At 32.9% G+C, this 23,027-nt stretch overlaps 3 protein-coding genes across 5 annotated transcripts; all 3 read left to right on the top strand.

Moving 5' to 3' along the window:
- Positions 1-4,233: 4,233 nt before the first annotated feature.
- Positions 4,234-6,508, top strand: LOC145314558 (synaptic plasticity regulator PANTS). The gene is made up of 5 exons (XM_080154528.1): positions 4,234-4,528; positions 5,163-5,244; positions 5,580-5,706; positions 5,815-5,921; positions 6,220-6,508. Exons 1-5 carry the CDS (start codon positions 4,431-4,433, stop codon positions 6,343-6,345), a joined length of 540 nt encoding a protein of 179 aa, XP_080010654.1. The 5' UTR covers positions 4,234-4,430; the 3' UTR covers positions 6,346-6,508.
- A 7-nt stretch (positions 6,509-6,515) lies between these two features.
- On the top strand, positions 6,516-12,899 carry ECSIT (evolutionarily conserved signaling intermediate in Toll pathway, mitochondrial). 3 transcript variants are annotated; one of them, XR_013877804.1, is made up of 12 exons: positions 6,516-6,792; positions 7,187-7,259; positions 7,842-7,993; positions 9,338-9,403; positions 9,871-9,926; positions 10,378-10,458; positions 10,683-10,773; positions 11,028-11,125; positions 11,727-11,809; positions 12,160-12,279; positions 12,539-12,742; positions 12,849-12,899. XR_013877804.1 is itself a non-coding variant. In XM_080154525.1 (12 exons), the coding sequence occupies exons 1-11, from the start codon at positions 6,516-6,518 to the stop codon at positions 12,675-12,677; spliced, it is 1,236 nt and encodes a 411-aa protein (XP_080010651.1). In that variant the 3' UTR covers positions 12,678-12,720; positions 12,849-12,899. The 3 variants fall into 3 exon arrangements, 2 of the variants coding, with proteins under 2 accessions (XP_080010651.1, XP_080010649.1); XM_080154525.1 differs by having other exon boundaries at positions 12,539-12,720; XM_080154523.1 differs by having other exon boundaries at positions 12,539-12,899.
- A 1,250-nt stretch (positions 12,900-14,149) lies between these two features.
- On the top strand, positions 14,150-22,857 carry LOC145314555 (uncharacterized). Its single transcript, XM_080154522.1, has 13 exons — positions 14,150-14,215; positions 14,556-14,624; positions 14,854-14,928; positions 15,328-15,410; positions 15,969-16,085; positions 16,998-17,094; positions 17,328-17,468; positions 18,789-18,887; positions 19,265-19,387; positions 19,645-19,757; positions 20,092-20,166; positions 21,211-21,301; positions 22,188-22,857. The coding sequence occupies exons 1-13, from the start codon at positions 14,162-14,164 to the stop codon at positions 22,311-22,313; spliced, it is 1,263 nt and encodes a 420-aa protein (XP_080010648.1). The 5' UTR covers positions 14,150-14,161; the 3' UTR covers positions 22,314-22,857.
- The last annotated feature ends 170 nt before the right edge of the window (positions 22,858-23,027 follow it).

Genomic DNA, 23,027 nt, shown 5'->3' with positions numbered 1-23,027 from the left:
GGTGTTTTTTTAACTGACCTTAACCAAAAATTTTACTTGTGGAAAAATAACACCTTCAATCTAACTATAATTCTGAAAAGTATTTTTAACTGTCTAAATTTGCTTTGTAATTTTACTGTATTAAGTTATACTTTCCTTTATTCTAACACTAGCAGCTACGCCCCTAGATGCCTCAAGCAGCCTGAACCTTCCCAGGACATATCGAAGCTTCAATGTAAAGGAGAACCCAATTAGTTCAGCGGTTAGAGATATATTTCGTAACAAACAAACAGACAGAAAGACAGACACAGAACCTGTTCCTTTATAATGATAACTAGCGGCTTCGCCCCTTGCCTCTAGGGGCTTTGCCCCAAGAGATAGTAAAAAAAGTGTAAGGTGAAATTTGTAAAAAAAAAAATAATAAGAAGGACCAAGGAAATCTTCTACAAAGGAAATATTCCACAAAGGAAATCTTCTACAAAGGACCAAGGATATTTCTTACAAAAAAAAAAAAAAATGGGGGGGATTTTTTTAGTTTTTAGGGGGGTTGGGGGTGTCCCAACCCCCAAGAAAATAGCTTAAAACCACCACAGGACCAATAGGTATATACCCTCAAGAGTAGAATCCGATCGGTTCAGTGGTTACCGAGATCTTAAGCTTCAGACGGACGGACGGACAGACAGACAGACAGACAGACATCGTACTACTTTGTATTATTGATTATTGTAGGTTGTGCATTGATGTGTTGATTATGTGCTTAATTGTCCTAGTTCTATTGTCTCAAATTTCTTACAATGCACAAATGAATTAAAAGCCTAAATGTAAAAGAAAGTTAGATAGAATCTTATGTCAGTGCATTTCATTAGAACAAGAACGATTATGTTCAATTCTTAATAATATTTAGAAATTAAAATAGAAAATATTTTTTAAAGTAGAAATCAAAAACAGCATTTTTCATTATACATGCTTCTATAAAAGTACTAGGATGTCTGTCTGTGTGTAGCTCAAGATCTCGCCGGGCTGATTTGGTTCTCCTTTACACTGAAGCTACTTATCGGTCCAGTGTAGGTTTATAACTATTTTAAAGGGAAAGGGTTCCTCAACATCTCTATATGCATATAATGTCTCCATGTAAGTGACCAAGAGATTTTTTGGGACGACAAAATAAAAGTGAAGGTAAGACATATAGACATGCAGCTCACTTGTAGATCAAATTTTGCGATATCAACTTATGTATAAGGTTTGTTTTACACTTTTATAGGCAGTTAATGGTTGTACTTTTATTTTATAGACTAGCGGTTGCGCCCTTTCATCTAGAAGCTAGGGTAAGGAAAGCAGAAACAAAGCCTAAAACCATACCGACACCTATATTAGGCTTCCTTAAAAAAAAGAACTAAATAATTTCAGTAGAAATCGAAATCTTAGACTACTTACAAAAAACCTTCCTATCTGTTTAATAGAATATGAAAACCAATTGTAATACTATATTAATGATAGTTCATTAAGGAAAAAAGTATAATAACCTAATACACGTGATAATGGGGACGAAATAGACCAAAGAAGCATAAACAAAAAGGTCTACAGGAAGAGAAAATCAGTTTTTCAAAGGTTTTTATATATGAATTTTTATCTTCATTTTCAAATATACATACTTACAAAGAAAGATTATCAAAGGTTGGCTATATTATTATGGCAGAACCCGTAGATGCACCACCTAACAGCTAATTTAATAAAATAGAAGCACAGCTAAGCTTCTATAAGAAAAATAAACGGTCAATAATTGAGAGAGTTAGAAAAAGACGAAAAAAGTCATTAAAAGTATCATAGACGTCCAAGGGGGGGGGGGTAATGGGGCGATTACCCCCCCCCCCCCAAACGATTTTGGGGGTGCCGTAGGCACCCCCAAAATTTTTTTCATTTTACCCCCCCATTTAAAATTTAACCCTACCCTGGGGGTGCCGTAGGCACCCCCAACCATTGAGGAGGGGGTATTTACCCCCCCCCCAAACAATTTTGGGGGGGTAAATACCCCCCCCCAAAATAAAAAATCTCTAATAAAAAAAAATTTTTAATACTATATATTGAATAAAATTTAAATTACCCTTTTCCTTTTTAAAATGTTTATATTTATGTTGTTGAATTTATGGTTCAATACAGTGAAGAGAGACTTGGAAGGAAGGGAAGGGAATTAAAAGAAAGGGGAACGAAGTAACATTAACGACAAAAAGGCAGCTTCTTCTAAAAGCATTAAAAATTGTTAAAGACAGAAGAGTTGAAAAAATATATAAATGAAATATATGATTATAGTTGAAATATATATGTTTTCAAATCTGTCAATAAACAAGAAAAATATTATGACAACAGACATAAGGACATATCCTTAATTATACAGCAGTTGCACTACAGAAAAAGAATCCATTATAAATATGGAGATTTGGGTTAAGCCTGGAGTTTTCACACGTCTTCATTATAACAGAAGGATTTCCAGCAAACCATTAGTATCACATTTCTACAAAGAAACAGAGAATAAGATATTTATTATTTTTTTTTGCTGTACAGTTAAGGATTTAAGTTAAAACTTGCTTGGCTTTTAATTTTGAGGCGGAAAAAATATCTTAGGTTTAAATTAGCTGGGGGAGGAATTTAAGAAGACTGAATACCGATAACTATTTATGCTGTAGGACAGGTACATACAATGTGTTTCAGAAAAAACTGCGTTTTCCAGTTTTGGGAATCAACCAGAAGGAGCAAGAAAAAAATAATTATAGGTCCATATTCTCTGAAAAAATTTACATAACATTTACTTAAGGTGTTTTTCGATATCTCTAAAAATGTGGCTGTACTGATAGGTACATGTAGGTTAAAAATGCCTGATCCTAAATCTGTGACAACAATAAAATTCAATTAACTTTTTTTTGCAACATACAGGTTGAAAAGTACAATACTGAATTAATCAAAGGTTAAATCAATGTCCCCATTTGAGATTTTTTACATATTTTCTTTTTATGGCTACATGCAAAGTGCTTTTTAGGTTCTTCAGAATTTAGTTTTTTCTATTTCTCTATTGCAAAGGCATTTGTCATAAAAAATCTCTTTTAATTCCATGCGCATTTTTAAATAAAACAAGTCACTTTTTAATTCATTTAGTTTGAAAAATAAGAAAATGTCGTTAAAAGTGCTTCTAATTATATTATATTAGGTTAATATGTCACAACTGTCAAATCAAAAGGGATTAAGAGATTAAAAGGGGAGGGGCAAGAGGAGCGGTTATGAGATCATAATTGAATGATCATAATTGAATCGTAACTAAAGCAAAAATAAAATTGGTTATTTATTCTTAAAAAAGCATTATTGAATTAGATTTTAAATGTAATTATTAGAATATTTGGTTGAGCATGGTTGATATTAAAATTTAAAAAATACCTTTTATAAAATTGATCCATATTTTCATAGAGAATAAGAATTTATAATTATTTTTTTCATACTCCTACTAGTTGTTTCCCAAAATCGTAAAACGCAGTTTTATTTGAAACACCCTGTATATGATTTTAATGTTATTTTTTTTTATAAAAGCAAAGCTACTTTTTAAGTGTTTGTGTCTGCATGTCAAACTGTTAGGGTGGCTTGATTTACACTAACTCTCCCTCTCCCTCTCTCTCTCTCTCTCTCTCTCTCTCTCTCTCTCTCTCTCTCTCTCTCTCTCTCTCTCTCTCTCTCTCTCTCTCTCTTTCTCTCTTTATTATTTATTCATGTTTGCTCTAATGTCCAGCTTATAATTTCAAACAACTTCACCACTGCACTTGACGTAATCTTCCTTGTTTGTATCCTTATATAAAAGTAACAGGATGTCTATGCTGGTCTCTGTTTGTACCGTAGGATCTTGCTAACCAACGGACCGATTTGGTTCTCCTTTACAGCGAAGCTTATCATGGGAACTAGAAAGTTATATAAAAATTTTAAGGGAGGGTATACGACCCCCCTCCCAAGAGAATTCGCGCTAGAAATATTACCCCTTCCCTCTCTAGTCCAAAGCAAAAAAATATACAGAAAAACAAAACAAAATGTTATCATAAGATTTAATCTTTCATATATTATTGTTCAAATTCTTATAACAGTACTTCAACAAACTAAAAACTTTAATTTAATTTAGTCATTATATCCTTACTCCAAAATATTTGTTGTAACAACGACGACATCTACAAAATAATTTTGAATGCGGCAAATAATTTTTAAAAATTATACGCGGCAATTTTGAACATTTGCGCATAACCGCCTGTTTTTGTTTTTAAATGGTTTTCTGACGCAAATGCGTAATGGGACAGGTGCCGTTTTATGGTTATTATTTGAAAATTTAGTTTTTACAAGTTACAGTCTAATGATATTGATTTATCGTACTTTTAAGTTTGAAAATATGGCTTATGCATTGATTTTAGAATTAAGTAAATTTAAAAATGTCAACAAACAAGGGAGAAGAATCAGGGGTACCTGACTCTGTGAATACGGATCATGCAGAAATTTTACAAACCATTCCAGATTCTTGGATGTTACGGTAATTTTTTATACACATATACAATTGTAGGTATATTAAACCAGTTTTTGAAAATATACTTGTTCATAAAAGAATTTTCTTGCGCTAATTGCTGTAAGTTTTGATTTTACCAAAAGGGAATAATTTCTCTACTTTTAGGGTCTGTCCATTCATCTGTAATGGAAAGTTGTAACTTTTAAATATAATCTACCAATTGATTTAAAATAAGCCATGGTTATGCTTTTGACAGTTATGTGTTATTTAAGAAAGCGTAGCAACTTTAAAATCAATTCCAGAAAGTCAGTGTGTCCCTATGAAAAAAATGATTATTGTTGATAAAATTTTGGTTAGTTTTATATAATAGGTAATTTATGGCAAATAACATATTCATTTGATTTTGTGAATATCTATATACCTAATGTAATTATTATTAATCTAAATTGTTAAGTCTTTAAATGTATGTCCATTTTAAACAAATTGTATTATAAATAAGTTTGGGATAGTTTATAAGGAATTTTAGTTCCAACTTCTAATAAAAGTACTGAATAATAATATTAAATGAATTGTTACTCTATCTTTGTTTATGTTCGTTTGTTTATACGTTGAGCTTTGCTTTTATTGTTTCTGTCATCCATTTTTTTATATTATGTTTCAGGGAATGTGAATCTTATCAGAAAGAGATGAAATCTTGCAGCAAACTCAAATCAAGATTTTATCAATTTTATGTCGATGGAAAGGTAATATATATTGTTTTTTTTTTTTAGTGCATCTACTTTAAGATTAGGGGCTGTAAGATTGTCCAGTACTGTGTAAAAGTAGTATGCGTTACAATGTGAGTTATTTCGAGACATAAGATTGATACCTTGTTGGTTTGTGCAAATTATTGTACAAAAAATATAGTTTAATGTGGTTTAATGGAAAACGAATTGATACACATACCTTCAAATATTTGATTTGCTTAAATTCTTTCCATGTTTTAAGCTATTTCACGCATGGAAGGTAGATTAACAATTCAAAGGCTAGAAATTAACATCTAATCACATTCTCTATTTTTAACTTCTAATTTTCATAGGCTGAAGACTGTACACATTGGGAGAAAAGCTTTGATGATTGTAAAGCCTGGACAAGATATGCGGACGTAGAAGCGGCCAACAGGGTCATTGCCGCTGAAAAAGAAAGAATTAAGAAGAGATTATTAGGTCAGTTTATTTACATACATTTTTTTATTTTAGAATATAAAAAAACTTTATCCAAGTAATATGAAAATCATCTCTTTCTTATCTTAATTAAGAAAATCTTATACGTAGGCCATTATGGAAACAATGTATGGGAGAAGAGGAAAACACCACCCGAAGATTGGAATGTTCCCCTGCCAGATTGGTTTATTAAAAGACAAAAAAATTCGAACATTTGGGTAAGTTGTTTAGTAAAAAAGCAATTTTATGCTTGTTTTTAAATGTCTTACATCTCCAAAGTTATAAACTTAAAACATGTATACTTTTCAAGAAGGGTGGGAAACCTGGAATGTAAGTTATTCTGGTCACCAAACTTTTATAAACTCATTTTTTATCATTTCGCTGGGTTTATAAGTATAACTTTAATTATCTAAATATTGTTTTGTTTAAATGGTACAAACAAGCAGTGTCCAAACATTTCAACCAATAAAATTTTTATACCAAAGGGATAACTACCTATACATCTGATATTTTCAGAAATATATGGGAGTTGAAATTGAAGACGTGAAGGTCAAGGAGGAAGAACCGGATTGGTTGGGGGAAAAGTTGACCAGCGTAACAACCACAGTTGCTGCAAATGCTCCATCTTGTTCCATCTTATAATTTATTGTATCTCAGTCCTATTCATAAGTCACAGGATAATTATTTTTCTCAGAAAACTAAAATATTCATGATTTAAAAAAAAAATGCTGGAAAAGTTTATTGTTAAATCCAGTCGAATCATACATCCAGAAAACTAGTCTTTTTTATATTATTACATTTCAGACTTAAAAATGCATAAAATTGCCCAAAGATCTTTTAGAATATTAAACATTGTACAATCTGAGAAGTGGATGAAACCAACGTTTCTTAAAGCATCAAAATTAACAGTTGTTTTATATGACAATAAGAATAGATGTTATTCAAACAAGAAGGAACCTCCCAAAGATACGAGTGAAGATGACAGTTTTAATAGTGAAGAAAGATCGGATGAAGATAAATCATATGCGTTGATCACTCAAAGATATTTTCAGTTTGATCAGAAAGAAAAGAATAAGAAAAATTTTGAAGGAAGGCTTTGTTTTTTAATTTTATTGAATCTAATCCTGAATAAAAGCATCTTTAATTATATTAAGATAATTAACAGTTATTCTTCAAACAATAATTTTGTGTCTATATTTACACTAGTTAAATATTTCAAAAGTAGTAAAATCATTTAAACCCACAATGTTACTTGTTGATTTTTGTTGTAGGGATGGGGTGGGGATGGTTAGCTTAGGTATAGAAAAAAAATTCCTAGAAAAAGTACCTATAAAACAATCATATTAGGTAAGTTAACTGAAAAGTAGAACTTAACTAGATAATATATACATCTTCTTTTTAGACAGGAATTAGTCTTTTGCATTACCTTTACTTGAGAAAATAAATAAGAAATGTTAAAATCAAAGCCTTTAATGTTCAACAGATGCCATCGACATATTTACATACAAGGATCATAAAAGAAGGGGAGATGTAGAGTTTATCTATGGAGCTTTAAGGTAAAAGGGACACAGACTTTTTTTTGAGTTTTACACAGCTCAGGGTTGTCTTTTGCCGACCAATCGTAATGACTTTTTTTGTTATACACAGGGGGGTCTTTTGCCAAACTATTGTAAACACTTTTTTTGTTGTTTACAGGGGTGTCTATTGCCAAACTATCGTAAATGATTTTTTTCAGAAAAAGATATAAATTTTGCAGTAAAATTGGTTGAATACACATATCCAAATCAAAGATGGAGGGAAAAAAATAACGTCTGTACTTATCTGCAAGATATAGCTTTACACGCTGTTGACAAAACATTAGCTATTCTTTCAGTTATTACCTAGAGAAAATGAAATTTCTAATAACTTTAAACTAAACTATTTGGATTATGGAAAGAAAACGAAGTAGCGGGTTACGTCGTATTTTCACAGTAATTTCAGGATGGGTTAAGTAAATGTTAGTGATTGCCTTCAGGGTTATGAAATTGGCCCCGCTTGGTTAGAATCTCCTGGCTAGGATAGAAATAGGAGAAAAGCTACTGTAAAAAAGCGACGAAACTCGCTACTTCGTTTTCTTTCCATGATTTAATTATTTCCAGGAATATGGAAAAATTTGGAGTGCACAAAGACCTGGACTCATACAAGAAAGTATTAAATGTATTCCCCAAGGGAAAATATGTGCCGGAAAATCGGTTGCAGGCGGATTTCTTTCATTATCCCAAACAGCAGGACTGTTGTACTAAAATTATGGGTAAGTTTAAATGGAAATGGAATGGGCGTCGTAGCTCAGTGGTAACGCAATGAGTTAAGGTGGTGAGAGTTGGAGTTAAAGTCCCCATGTGGCAACTCGAATTTCTCAGTCGCAATTCATTCACGCAACTTCCCCTTGGTTGTGTAAGAAAGGTGATAATTAGGTAGTTTTTAGTAATAAAGAGTAGGTCCCTTGAGACAGCGGTTCAAGTATTTGTACTTGAGCGTGGACCTTGAGCTGGCCCTGTTGCTAGCATGTTGTGGTAGCCATAAATTAAAAAGGTGATGGAATCCTTTAATATAGTAGTGATTCATCTGCTCCTTCTGGAGCTTGGTGTAGCAGATGTTGAACGTGGTGATGGTCTCCACGGATGGTTGTGGTGGCGTAAAACCCTCTGCAGTAACAACCAGCTAGCACACATAAGTGTCTCGTCCTACTCCGTGACTACTTAGGTCCAAACACTAAGAAACTATGGCTACACACACACACAGGGATTGTGTAGGCGCCTCGTATTGAAATGAACCTAAAACACAAATAAATTCAGAAAAAAATTACAGCTCTGATATTTGGCATAGCAGGCCTTCCATTAAATGACGTAATAACCATTAAAAATCTCCAGGTCACGCTAAACCACAGCGTTGAACCTTATGTTTCTTTTTAGCTGAGAGTTTTTGGTATGGGTCAATTTAAAGGCTGGCACTTCCGTCTTCGCCCCTTCTTTCAATCGATATTAAAACTTTAAGACTCTTAAGAATAATTTAATTTCCAGTTGTTCTATTAGGTAACTTCATCTATTGTAACTGGGGAATGAGTTTACTATCATAGTTGTTTTTCATATAATATTTAAAAGGGGGGAGGCGGATGTGCCACTTTTTGAAACCAAAACCAAAAGTCAACAAAGGAACTCATCTAAAAAAAGAGTTACAGGTCTGAGATTTTGCATGGCAGTTGCTTTATAGGGGTACAATATGGAACTGTGAAGAAACGGCGGCGCAACCGCCGAAAACCGGCGTTTCCCACCGAATTTTTTTTTGCCTTTTCTCGGCGGTTTTCGGCAGTTGTGCCGCCGTTTCTTCACAGTTCCATATTGTACCCCTATTAAGCAACTACCATGCAAAATCTCAGACCTGTAACTCTTTTTTTTAGTTGAGTTCCTTTGACTTTTAGTTTTGGTTTCAAAAAGTGGCACATCCGCCTCCCCCCTTTGTAGATAAATTCTAAGTTGTTTGCTTGTTAATGGTCAGCTAGGAGCTTTTTTCTACAAAGGTGTACGTTTTGATTAAACAAATCCTATTTTTAAACTCGTCCGCAAAGTTAGTTTTATACATTGAACTCTATTTTTAGTTTACATGGAGAAATACAATGTAATGCCTGATGAAGAATTTGGTGACATGCTTTTAAATGCGTTTGGTGAGACTTATGTAATATGATACAATATAACTAGGGCATTGCTGTATTTCATGTGTCTCTACATGGTGAGAAGAGAACTTATGGGGAGGGAAAAAATATTGATTTATTGTGTTATAAACACGATCTTCTATTCTTTGGGTACTTTTTGCTTTAATTTATTGGTTTGTACAAACTTGCAATGGCTAAAATTTTCCATCAATTCTTAAATCTACAGAGGGGTTTATTTTGTTTATCGATTCATATTCAATGTCTTATATGTTTATCCTATGGTCCAATTTGAACTTACAGACCTTGAACTAACCTAACTAACCTTTTTTGCCACTGCACCTAAACATAAAAGCAACAAAGTCAGCACTATACACTGAAAACATTGGCCAATGGTGGAGATTTTTCTTAATTTTTTAAACGATCAGACTAGATCTTTGGTGTCTCTTTATAAGATTGCTGAAATATTTTCAATATTGTAGGTAGACACAGTCAGCCATTTAAGAAATACTGTAGAATGATTTATTGGATGTCTAAGGTAACATATAATCATGGATGTTGAATTGTTGCTTCACACAAAGTACCTGTTGAGTGTTGAGCAATGATAACCCTTTCCCTTATTATTATTGAAATACATTGAAATTAGCAAATACGCCCCTAGAGGACTCCAGGAGCACTTGAGATAGGGGGAGGGTGATTTGGGGGAGTCGATTCCTGCCCATTTTTAATTTTAGTTTGAAAAAGTTTTTTTTTGTGGTTGAGTCCTTTTTTTCTAAACGATTTCTCTTGGAAAAATGGTTGTTCTCTACCTGGACCTAGGAGAAGCTACATTGGAAACAAGATCCATTTCGGTTCTATGGTTAGGAAGTTTCCTTCGTTACAGACATCCTGTTACTTTAAAAAAAACAAAGAAAAACTTGTTACTTAATGAATAAGTTAGGTAGGTAATATTGTATCTAGGTACTTAAACAAAATAATCTTTTTTTTAGTTTAAAAACATATCTCCTTGGTTATTACCTCGGGAACTACCTGATGATTCACTGGAACTTGCTAAAATGGGCATTAAACAGGTAGATAATTTGTTATTTAGCTATCAGGGGTGTATTTTTCTAAGTTGAATTTTTTTCAACATCCACCTACCCCTTCGAACCACTTCTCTATTTCTTTTCCGAATTTACATAGTATATATCTATTGTTGATTATATTATTATTTATATATTCTTTTTCTCGGGGGAAGAGGGGATTATGGAAAACATATTTGTTAAACAACAATGATGACATAGGTAATGTTTAGATAACAAGTGTTGATGTATTGACAGAAATAAAAGTTTACAATGCAGAAGAATTAGAACAAGAGTCTACTGATAAAACATGGATAGTTTCAGGTATGACATTTTGAATGAAGCCTTCAAGAAATACAACGCTTTAACGGCTGAAATACGTCAATATCTCACATTTGAAGACTTTAGCTTCAATAACAAAAAAGTTCTATGCATTTCAAAATAACATTTTATGTACAATGAAAATTTAGAAAGATTTCCATTGATCATAACAGAAATTACAACATTAAATTACGTCGCCTAGACACAAAATTATAAACGGACAGGCAAAGTAAATTTATAGAGTAAATAATATTTAGGTATGGCACCGGACCAGAAACAACTATTGAAAGAGTTACCCAGTGGGACACCTGTCTATGTTGAGGGTGCTTTTAGAGTTTGGCTTCAAGACTCTCAGGTATTATAATTTACAGTTGGTTACCTACCTAGGTATTGCTCCTCCTCCTCATACACATGAGAGTGCCAACTGCGATAAATAAAGGTGGCTTAAAATGTAACACCTGCCAAAACTCTAGGCCAGGGTGAAAAAAATGATCCAGTAGCAACCACAAGAATTGCGGGTCAGCTCGTGATGTAACATAGAATACAATCAGCTGTCTGCGAAGCTTATCAATCTAAGATTGGCCAAAAGATTCTCACTTACAGTCTTCGTGTGCATCTTAATCCAAACTACAGAGAATCAGGGCTACAAATATTAACAACATACTTTCAGATATAAGTAACTTAAAAGATGCATTTTCTGTTTAGTAGCAAATCTAATCTATATTTCACTTTGTCTTTCCATTTGTCAGTCCGTACCATTATGATGTAAGTGTGATTTTTTTCATTTGCTAAGATATATTGCTGATTTTTTTTGTTAAGATAAACCTTTCCAAAAAACATTCAGTTTATAACTTACTTTGTTGGTTTGACGGCCATGCTAAGACAATAATCAAGATTATATTATATAATATCCTTCGCTACTTAAAAAGCTGGACATCTGAAATTTTTGTGTTTAGGTTAATTATTTTATCCTGCGTGGAGCTCCGAAACCTGCTCTGCCTGAACCCACAGCTAAACCAGAAGATATTGAATATGTTAGGTCAGATTTGAAATATTCTAGATCTCTGAAAACGAAAGTGTTAAATGATAATAAATGTAGGATTTGTATAGACTTACAAATTACAATATAAAGGACTATGTATGTAATACAGAAAACTTAACTATTGCCCTATTATATGAAGTACTAAGCTTTTTTATGTCTGTAGCGAAGGATCTCGGTAATCGCTGAACAGATATGTTTCTCCTTAGTAAAGCTTCTTATAGGTACCGGGAATGGGATGGTTTTCAGCTAGTTCTGTGCCCCTTCATATAGAGCCCTTAGATGTCAGGGGCGCAACCACTAATATTGTCTAAAGTAGGACAGCTGTTAAACCTCATTATATATTACAGATTATGGATGGATGGTCAGAAGGAAACTCATGAAGGAATGAAGGTTGACAGGTACCCCAATGTACATGAGCAAGAGGATGGAACTATTTTTGCTGTTTGTGCCACCGGCACATCTTCAAGGTTAGAAAATTTGGCGATTTCACACGAATACAATAATGAGCAATAATTTCCCCTCTACATAATTTAAAATAGATTGAAAAATATGATGTATATTATTAACGGCTACGCCCCTGTAGGAGGACTCTAGGGGCACCCTCCCCCAAAATCGTTATAAACATCTTTTTGGACATTTAAGAAGCTTTACAGACAAACATACATTCTGTTAACAGTCTCAGATTACTAACAATCAAATTTCAACTCTTCTTTTTTTTTTATCTAGAGAGAGTTTGCTGTCCTGGATAAGATTTCTGGAGAAAGAGAATCCCAACCTTTCAGAACTGGCAGTTCTTTTTACCTTGCAGTCTCCCCTGGGGCCTGTTATTCCTATCAAAGAAACTTCGGAATTGAGACATTCTTAACTTAAAGAAATTTTTTATATTAGAGACTATTTTGCCTCCATACGTTCTGTCAGTCATAAATAAAGGTTCCATTCGTGGTTAAATTATTTTAATAGTTTATTTGAAACAATTAAATATATTTATATTTTGACGATGAAAACATGGAGGCAAAATAGTTATTTTTTATTTCAGTCAGTTTATTGCAGAATTTCAATTTTAAAAATGTTGTGTCTTGTTTTTCTAGTAGCGCATCTATTCTAATATTATAAGCAAAGCAACTCTATAATCAAGTCCTAAAATTGAAAGTATGTCCATAAACATTATCCTGTACCAAGCAGTTTTACAACAAGGGGGGGGGGGGGGGGAGTTCTGACACTTTTGCGTAAACAGTGATTATAGGCTTTGTCAGGCCTCCAGGTGGTCTCTGTACAGGTAAAAATTAAAAATAAGAATTTTTTTTTGAAGAGTTAGAAGTTAACTTATAAAACAAAATACCTATACTTCTTTTTGATTGTTATTTTCATATATTTGAAGAAAAAACATACATATTTTGTCTCATAAGCGGACATCTAACTCTTTAAAATTTTTTTTTTATATTTTTACCTGTAGAGAGACAACCTGGAGGCCTGGAGGCCTGGAGCTCCGGAACCTGGAGGCCTATCCAAAAAATCTTAAATCTGGGGGAAATTCATCATATAAGAATGATTTTATCCCTAATAACCTTCCTATCCTCTCAGTCCAAAGACAAAGCCTATAATCACTGTTTACGCAAAAGTGTCAGAACTCCCCCCCCCCCCCCCCTTTACTTACAATTTTACTTCGACTCTTTTATATTTATATTATTCATTTCTGACACTATACAAATGTTATGTCCGTTTGTCCTATCGTTTCAGAGCTTCGATTTTATGGATGTTGTCATCCTTGTTAAATAAGTTCTAAATCAAATATTCTTGTTATTTTTCTTTTAATTATACATACTGGAAAAAATCTTACTTCTAGTTAGTTTTACAATAAATGGATCTACTGCAGTTCACAGTAAAATATTGCTGGTAACGAATATTGCCAAAAATCTATCAATTTTAAAGGCTGCTAGCTGCCAAACGGTTTAACGTACAGATCATACCCGCACACCATTTTAAGCGGTATAAGAAGGCCTACAAATAATCTGAAATAGCCAAGATCCAATGATGCACAGGGAAAGCTTCACTGAAGTAAAAACGCGTGAAATAGGCCTTTTCGCGCATTTCTGCACTGCGATATAATTACCTATGCATCATTGATTTATGGCTATTCCAGATTATTTGTAGGCCTTCTTATACCGCTTAAAACAGTGTGCGGGCATGATCTGTACGTTCAACCGTTTTGCAGCTAGCAGCCTTTAAAATTCATAGATTTTTAGCAATGTTCGTTACCAGCAATATTTAACCGTGAACTGCAGTAGATCCCTATAAATCATGAAAAATTTCTATTGAAATTTACAGAAATTCTTTTTTTCAGAGTTAAAAATGGAGGGAGAATTTTTTCGCCCCGAGTCTGTAATCAGTTTTATAAATGAAGAGGTATAGTAATAATCCTTTTAAAAAAGTATCAGGATGTCTGTATGTAAAAATTATGTCCGCCAAGATTTTCTATACTGCTTAACCGAGCGTTCTGCAATTTTTTAGGAAAGGTTTACATTGGCCCAGAGAGAGAGAGTGTTGTAGGCTATTTAGATGGGGGATACGACACCCAAATACCCTCCATGAAAATAAAACCACCAAATTGCCTACCTTCCAAAAGAACCTCTGTTGGCGAAACCTTAGTATTTAGATGTGTGTGTTTTCTCTTTTGAGAAAGGCTACATTTGTACAAAAAAATCCTTTTTTTTATACTTTTTTAAATATCTATTATTATATTTAGATTCTTAAAGATTCTGGGGAAATAAGTTTAGCTGATTTAAGACAGAAAAATGTACAAGCTATTGTGAAGGTAAAGTAAATATTTAAACTTTAGAAACCTTGTAGTTATCATGCTGTTACAGAAAAGACTAAAAGTCGATTTACTTGTTGACTATCTTAATAAAAAAAAATCTGTCTGAAACTCCGATACAAAAAACATACTACATGTAATATTTTATAAACCTAGCATAACTCGTCAAATACCTACTCTTTATGAAGATATTCCTTTTTCGCCTATGTACCTATTATTTTGTGTTTAGGTATACCATGCTTTTCTATTATCTTTTGGATACTCAAGAGAAATGTTTCTCAATCAGTTCTGTGTTCTATATGAGGTAAGTCAATTTTTAGTCAAGAACTAAAAATGTTTGATTTAAGTACCTCTTTGCGGTGGAATTCTTCTTCGATTTAATGTGATCAATCACATAGAGAAGCCAGAGCATCATCCGGTTGTTATGGGGGGCGATACTCTAAACTCCATAGATTTTAGGTTAAGTAACATCCGACAGAAAACCAACCCTTTGATTGCACGACCTTATTTTAAGTCCTAACTGTGCAGGTGATGGGTTACCCTTGTTTAAGTGCCAGACATAGAAGCGTCTCTAGTATGACGTAGTTTGGACAAGCCTCGAAGGCTACGCCATACAGTTCTGGGTATTGACTGACCACTCAATTGGATGGCTGATGATCTCCAGATATTGAAAAATGTGTATGAATCCTATCTATCTGCCTAGAATAATGAACCTGAAACTGATGACCTCCTGAAGGAAGTAGAATTCAAATTGAAGTTGTGTTCTCTACTTTCCTGGCTTCTTAGGTAAGCCAAAGAAATTATCTTGTAGATATTAGATTATAGATTTTCTTTTCTGTTTTATTTTCGAAGGTCGCTTAACCCTTATTAAGTAGCACACAGCTAGCATCTTTTAAAGTTGATTTAAATCATACCATGCACCCAAAGTAGGTCGAAATTAGGGTTGAGCCGGATGCATATTTGGCCAGATATCCGGCTGATTTCAAATGTTTGATTTTCGGCAAACTACCGGATATCCGGCCAGATAACCGGATATTCAAAAATAATTCTTTGAGATTTCTAGAATTAAAGATAAACATTTTCTGAAAAAATTGTTCTTCTAGCTTCAAAAATAAGAAAATTACAGTCATTTAAAATGAAAAAAGCAGGGTACTTGACTCGAAGTAAGTTATGAAGTAATGTTATTCACTCAAAATCATTATTTCACCTTGATTGTGAAAGTTTATACCTATTAACAGTGTTGGCATAAAAAAAACCACTTGGTTTATCCCATCATGATTAGTTTATTGTTTAAAATCTCCCTGCTTGTTTTGTTTGTTTCTAATGAACATATTTTATTTTCAGTCAAATTGATTTTGAGGAGAAACAATTCGGTTATGATGACGTGTCTAACCCTGACATGGAGCGGGCTATCTACTTCATGGGTATACTCAAGAACTTCTACCTCTATATAAACTCTAGGTATAATTATAAGCTTCGTTGTGGAGCCGGAGCCGGGAGTCGCCATATTTTGCCGGAGCTGGAGCCGTTATTTTCGTTAAAAACGGCTCCGGGTTTAGCTAAAAAAAGAGATTTTTTATTAATTATAATTTGGTAGGTAACTGTTTTGTCGTGTGCAAATGCTCCTTTTAAGTTTTAAATTCCATTTTTATCAAAAATTGAACTTTTAAAACCTTCAAAAGTCAAAAATAGACTTGCCGAATAAAAATATGTTGAGTTTTTCTTGATATTAGATTGGAGCCGGAGCCGTCATTTTCACAGGCGGCTCCGCGGAGCTAGAGCCGCACCAAAATCAAACGGCTCCGCAACGCTGAAAGGATTAGCTTGCTTCGCACCGGATAAGACACATGTTACTGTTGGTACATTCAAAAGTCCCGTGTGGCATTACAGACTAATAACCCCTTTTATAGATCAACCTTTGTCTGGAAGTCCTAAATGTTCATGATATGGTAGTTAGTTGTTCCTGTGAATTGGTAAAGGAAATCAAATCCCCACCTGCAATTAATATTATTTTTAGCATTCTCACATAGCAGTAACAGGAAAACTTCTGTTATTAAATTAAAGATAACAAGTTTACTTTTCAGCGTTTTTTTATCTTCTAGCGGCTACGCTTCTATAAGCCTCTAAGGGGACTTAAGGCTTTCATTCTAAAAAGGATTAAAAAGTTTATATAATATATATTTTTAAAAAATTCTAGGGGTTATTTTTCTTTGAAGGGTATAGATACTCTCCCCTGAAATATTATAAACCTTCCCTGGATCTATAAGAAGCTTCACAGTAAATGTGAACCATATTGGTTTATTGATTCGCAAGATCCATCGCTACAGACAAAAAAGCTTACTACTTTAAATAATAGGATAATTCTAACACTAGGAAAGAAAAAGATTGTGAGATAGAAGAGAGTGCTATGATGTTGAAGGCTAAACAAGAACAACTCGTTAATGGTCTTAAATTAAGCGGAAATATTGATGTAAGTAGTTAAATTTTTTTTAACGCCGAGATGCCGAAGGCACGGGCTAAAAAAAACTGGTTTTAAATCTTATAAATGTTTAAATTTTATATTCGTAGAAAACTGGATAGGTATAATGCTATGCTAGACATATTTTTTTCAATATAACTGAGAACAAGTTCTAATCCAGCGTAAATTAATCGGTTTCGAAGTGATACGGGAAAATCAAAATATAATTTATTTTTCTAATTTAGAAGGAGAAGGAGTCATACCACGAAGTGTACGAGAAGGCACTGACAGCCTTGAAGCAGCTTGCAGCCAAGGAGGAGAAGCTGCAGGAAATTGTGGTTGCTGTTGAAGAGGAGGATGGTAAAGCTGAAGCTGTCTATAATCAGGTAAAAAAGTAATAGTTGCTGGACGTATTTAGTCAGTAAGGGAGGAGACAATAGACAGTTTATTACACTAGTCACATAAGTTTTATGATAATGTTTTCTCTTTCGTAGGCTTAGGAACTTGGTTGGTTGGAATTGGTTGGTTCATTACGTTTTAACCCCTAATTGTGTTCTGGAGAATGGTTATTTTTGTTTACCATCATTGGGGATGAACATCAATTTATCGGCCATTGTCTTATCCCTTTAGATCCTAGGTATTTAGTACCCAATGGAAAAGTTTGATACTTTATTTTGTATGATTTTAGTGGCATAGCTACTCTATACAAGTGACTGAATCTGTCTGTCCAGTAACGCTTACTATGGCTTAATCTACAGTTTTGTGATGAACGAAAAATAACATTGGACATATTTGTTAAAACTTAAAAGTGAAGCGTTTCTATAATTAGGGTCTTTACGTCCGTCCGTCCGTCCGTAACGGATAGCTTTTTTCGTTAATTTAGGCATGTTAGAATTGTCCTATTGATTTTAAACTTTGCATGGTGATTCCTTCAGTAGTTAGGTACGATTTAGAAAGCGTAGCAACTCTATAATCATTAGGTACCAGAATGTCCGTACGTCCATTTTAAACATGTCAAGTTTTAAAAAATTTTTCACAATAAATTTTTATGTGATCTAATCATCCGACAGGGGTGTATATTCTGCATGGGATCCCCGGCTAAGGGGGGGGGGAAAAAAAATAAAAAATAGGTGGTTGGAGGGAAAAAAAATGTAAAAATTAAGAAAACTGAAAACATTTTTTCCATTTCCCCCCCTCCTTGGAGAAAAAAACCAAAAAAATGTGTGGTAGGAGGGATAAAATAAATAAAATATAGAGTTCTTTAAATATTTTTTCATTTTCCCCCCTACTTGGAGAGAAAAAACTAGGGGGGGAAAAAAATAAAAATTTTTGTAGCCGGGGAAAAAAAATAAATCTTGTGCAGAATATACACCCCTGTCATCCGATTGATCTGATTTTTGTTATATTAATTCCTGGGACAACAAAGTATAATGTTATAAGCGAAGCAACTCTATAATCAAGTCCTAAAAATGTAGCTATGTTCATAAACATTATGCTGTATCCAGCAGTTTTTCAACAAATTTACTTAGAATTTCGCTTCGACTCTTATATATTTATATTCTGATTATTTAGTTCTGACAATAATATAAGTGTTAATGTCCGTTTGTCCTACCGTTTCAGTGATTCGTTTTTATGGATGTTGTCATCCTTGTTGATATTGAAAACTTTAGGTAGTGTTATGGTTTCAAATAATTTTTTTTCTTAAGGAACTTGAAAACAAAACTCAGGCAGAGAAAGTTATCAAGACTGTGGAAACTATTATTCATCTCAGGACAACTGCTACACAATTAGAAGCTGAAACAAATGTAAGTGTTCTTTGAAAGATTTACTGAAATAATATGAAAATGTGGACAGAAACTAATAATAGTAAGAAGTTATCTGTTACAACTTACTAAAGATCTATCCTATTTTAAATTAACTTCGTTTTTCTGAACAGTCTTAGCAGCGAAGATACTCTATAGTTCACATTGTCAGTCCGTCCGTCAGTTACTCCATTATAGAAAAAATATATAAATAAGAGAGAAAAGTATTGTGATGAAAGGATTCGTGACTTTTTCCCAAAAATAGATTTGTATTCTTGATTTTAACAATACTCTTTATTCTCTTTGTCTATATGACCAAACCCTCCATGATTTTTTGCTCCATATGGTCTTTTTTTATCCTTGTTGTTTTTCTTATTTAGGCTCTGGATGAAGATTGTGTAGTCCTGAAAAAGGTTTGTTTTGACCAATACGAACCTTTGTTGGAGGCAAATAAGAAGTTAGCACCAGAGGAGGAAAAATTGTATCTAAAATCTATTATAGAGGTAAGCAATATATCATCTAACTCAGAGAGAGAGGGGACAACGGCAAATTTATTACACTAGTCCCCAAAGTTTTATAATGACATTTTCTTTTTTCGAATAGTGAATTTTGATTGGTTGCTTCATTTAGTTGAGTGTTCTAACGTTCCAACCAATAATTTTAATCTACAGAAGGGGTAATTTTGTTAATCATCATTGGGGAGTTACAGGATTTATCGGCCGTTGTCTTATCCCATTTGATCCCTGATTCATCTATGTAGGAGCTCAGAGTAGAAGAAAGAAATATGGCTCGCGAAGAAAAACACGTAGATAAAGAGAGTTCCGAGGCAGAAATGGACCTGGAAATTGTTAAAACTAACATTAAAAATAGCGTGTGAGTTTAGTTATTTACCATATTGTATTAATGACAGCTTTCCGCGGATATCAAAATAGGCGTGTATATTCTGCACGGGATCCAATGCTAAAGGGGGAGGGGTAACAAAAGTAAATGAAATAAAGAGCAATAAAAATATTTTGCAACCGGGGAAAATAAATGAATCTTGTGCAGAATATAAACCCCTGTATTAAAATAAAAATCATAAGATTAAAACCAGTTTTTTAATCTAGCAAGATATTAATTAGTTTCTAAGACAAACTGGATAAAATGTTATTATTATTTATTTTTTTTATAATTCTCAAACATAAAATATGAATTCTGTTGTATTTAGGTCAAAATTCAATGCCAGAAAAGAAATGATTCAGAAAGACTTGGAATCTCTTTCAAGAGATATTACAAAAGTCAGGTAAAACAAAATTTCAATTATTCAATGTTTGGTCTGAAACAGCTTTTTGATTTAAACATTATGTCAGGATTTCTTTTTATTTCTTAACTTATTTCTTTCCTTACTACACTCTTCTTTTATTTAATTAATATTTAAATTTTTAAAAGCGAAGCTTTTCTATAATTAGGGTCGGTCCGTTCATACGTCCGTCCCTAACGGTTAGCTTTTTTCGTTAATTTAGGCATGTTAGAATTGTCCTATCAATTTCAAACTTTGCATGGTGATTCCTTTAGTAGTTAGGTACGATTTAGAAAGCGTAGCAACTCTATAATCATTACCAGAATGTCCGTACGTCCATTTTAAATATGTCGATTTTTTTTACTTTTTTTACAATAAATTTTCATGTGATCTAATCATCCGATTGATTTGATTTAATTCCTGGGACAACAAAGTATAATATTATAAGCGAAGCGACTCTATAATCAAGTCCTAAAAATGTAAGTATGTTCATAAACATTATCCTGTATCCAGCAATTTTTCAATAAATTTACTTACAATTTTGGTTCGACTCTAATACATTTATATTTTGATTATTCAGTTCTGACACTAAACAAATGTTAATGTCCGTTTGTCCTACCGTTTCAGTGCTTCGCTTTTATGGATGTTGTCATCCTTGTTTAAATGGATCTAGAATAGAAATTGTGACAGGGGAATTTTTGTCGTCAATGTAGGTTGCAAATATAGTCCTCAGATATTGATCAATATTTCCTAATGGTCAGGGAAGGTGATGGGGTAAAGTCATAAGTGGGCGTGGGGCATTTTTATATCTTAGACAGCTTGGAGAAACATTTTATCAGGGTATGCGAAAATCTCTCGCAATGTCCACGTATTCTACATCTATTATTGGGACAAGAAACAACCATATAAAGACCCTTATTAAATTTTGTTTTTTTGAAAAGTAAGTTTTACAAGTCTTAATCTCTGGCGCTTAGATACACTCTACAATCTTAAACGGATTTGGATTGTTATACCTGATTTTAAATTTAATTTTGCAACCTGTTTTAGTGGTAATGAGCAAACTTCTGAGGTGCAAGAGTTGTTGGTGCTGAGAAACAAACTATCAGATCAAATCGGGGATATTGAACATGAAATTATGGTGAGTTATATAAGTAGCGGACCTACTCTATTAATAGTCTATGAGGTACATCCATCAATCGTTGGTAACATGTTAGTTAAGTAGGCAGTGCTTCCAATGGCTTTGGTCCTTTATTTATCAATGTGGCAAAAAAACGAGAAAGCTTTAGTTCTCTATACATTTCCACACCAATATGAAAAAAATATTAAATATTTATTTTTAGTATGGTACGCTAATTCAGGGTTATATTCTGTAAGTTTACAAATTGGGTTTTCTCAAGGTTTAAGTCAACATGTTAAGAATTTAACTAAACTTACAAAACAAAGAAAGACACAATAGTAGTTTTATAATAGCTGCGCAACGACCAACATTCATTTCGTTTTATTTATTTTTAATTGTTAAATATTTGAAAAGCTCTTTGTCTTGAGACAAACATTACTTGAAATAGACATTGAATTGAATTATTAAGTATTGCGTTTGTTATGAAAAGAAACCGTTAAAAGTTTATTACTATGATTAAATATAATAGTTAGTCTACATACCAAAGGATTAAATTCTTTAGTTTTTGTTCTCTTTTATTACAAGCTATGACAATCTTTTATGATAAATGCCACCGATGATATTTTTTTTGAATAAAAAGTCATCTAGTGTTTGGTTTTTTCATCAATTAAAAAAATTTCCAATGCTCTCTCGTCATTTCTATGGCCTTATTGTACCCAAAAATTTGTCGGTGTGTTTGATAGTTGGGGAAATGTGATTTTCTCAACTGCTATTTTAGTTAGACAGCTGAAAATTTTAGTCAATATTCCTAATATTTTTACGGATATGCTCTATGCATTTTTTGTCCGTCTGTCTGTCTGCCATGCTTAAAAAGAAAATGAAAACTACCTATTCTTGTTTTTATCAGGATTTGGAGAGAAAGAATGAAGAATTTAGCCACCGAATCCGTGCTAGCCTGGACAGATTTGCCAGGAACTCCAAGTCCGATCTACTCAGGATAAAAGAGGCCGCACTTGCACCACCCAGGGCTTGAAGCGTGGCTGCGCTCCTAATTCAAAAATAATTCAGTCGGACAAGTTGTTATATTCAATGAGATACATTAATTTCATATTTTAGAGAACATTTGTATATAGTCCAACTAAGATTTATTTCATTTCAAGTAAAAGAAAAAAAGTGATATATTACAACCAATTACGCTTTTGATTCATTAAATAAATAAATAAAAGATACGCTTAATAGTACCTGATTGCAGAAAATATTTTAAATAATGTTAAAAATATTATGTTAATATCTATGTATATAGTAAACTTAATAATAAATAAATGTAAGTTTTATTTTCAAATATTCATATAATATCTTATGTATAAACATTAGGTATATAGTGAAATATGTAAATAAAATAAAATTAAGATTTTTTTTCAGTTTTGATATTTGAAATAATTTTTATTAGCGTTTGATTCGTTATCGAATGCTATAAATGTTATCATTAAAGTTACTAGTTAAATATATATAAGATGATTATACATTAACGTTTTTAATGCGATAAACAAAATTACCCCTGTTGATTAAAACTGTTGGTTAAATAGTCGAGACAGTACTAGTTTGAATCCAACCAATCAAAATTTGATAAAAATATCCAGTTTTTGAGTTAACGAATATGATAACTTTTTTTTTTATAAAACTTTGGGTACCGGTGCATTTTACAGTCCAATGTACCCTCCCTTTTTGGTATTATCAGATGAAGGGA

Source organism: Acartia tonsa, chromosome 3 (genome assembly GCF_053477335.1).
Source record: "Acartia tonsa isolate MP-2025a chromosome 3, ASM5347733v1, whole genome shotgun sequence".
Lineage (NCBI taxonomy): Eukaryota > Metazoa > Arthropoda > Copepoda > Calanoida > Acartiidae > Acartia > Acartia tonsa.
This window is presented reverse-complemented; position numbering and strand designations above follow the sequence as displayed.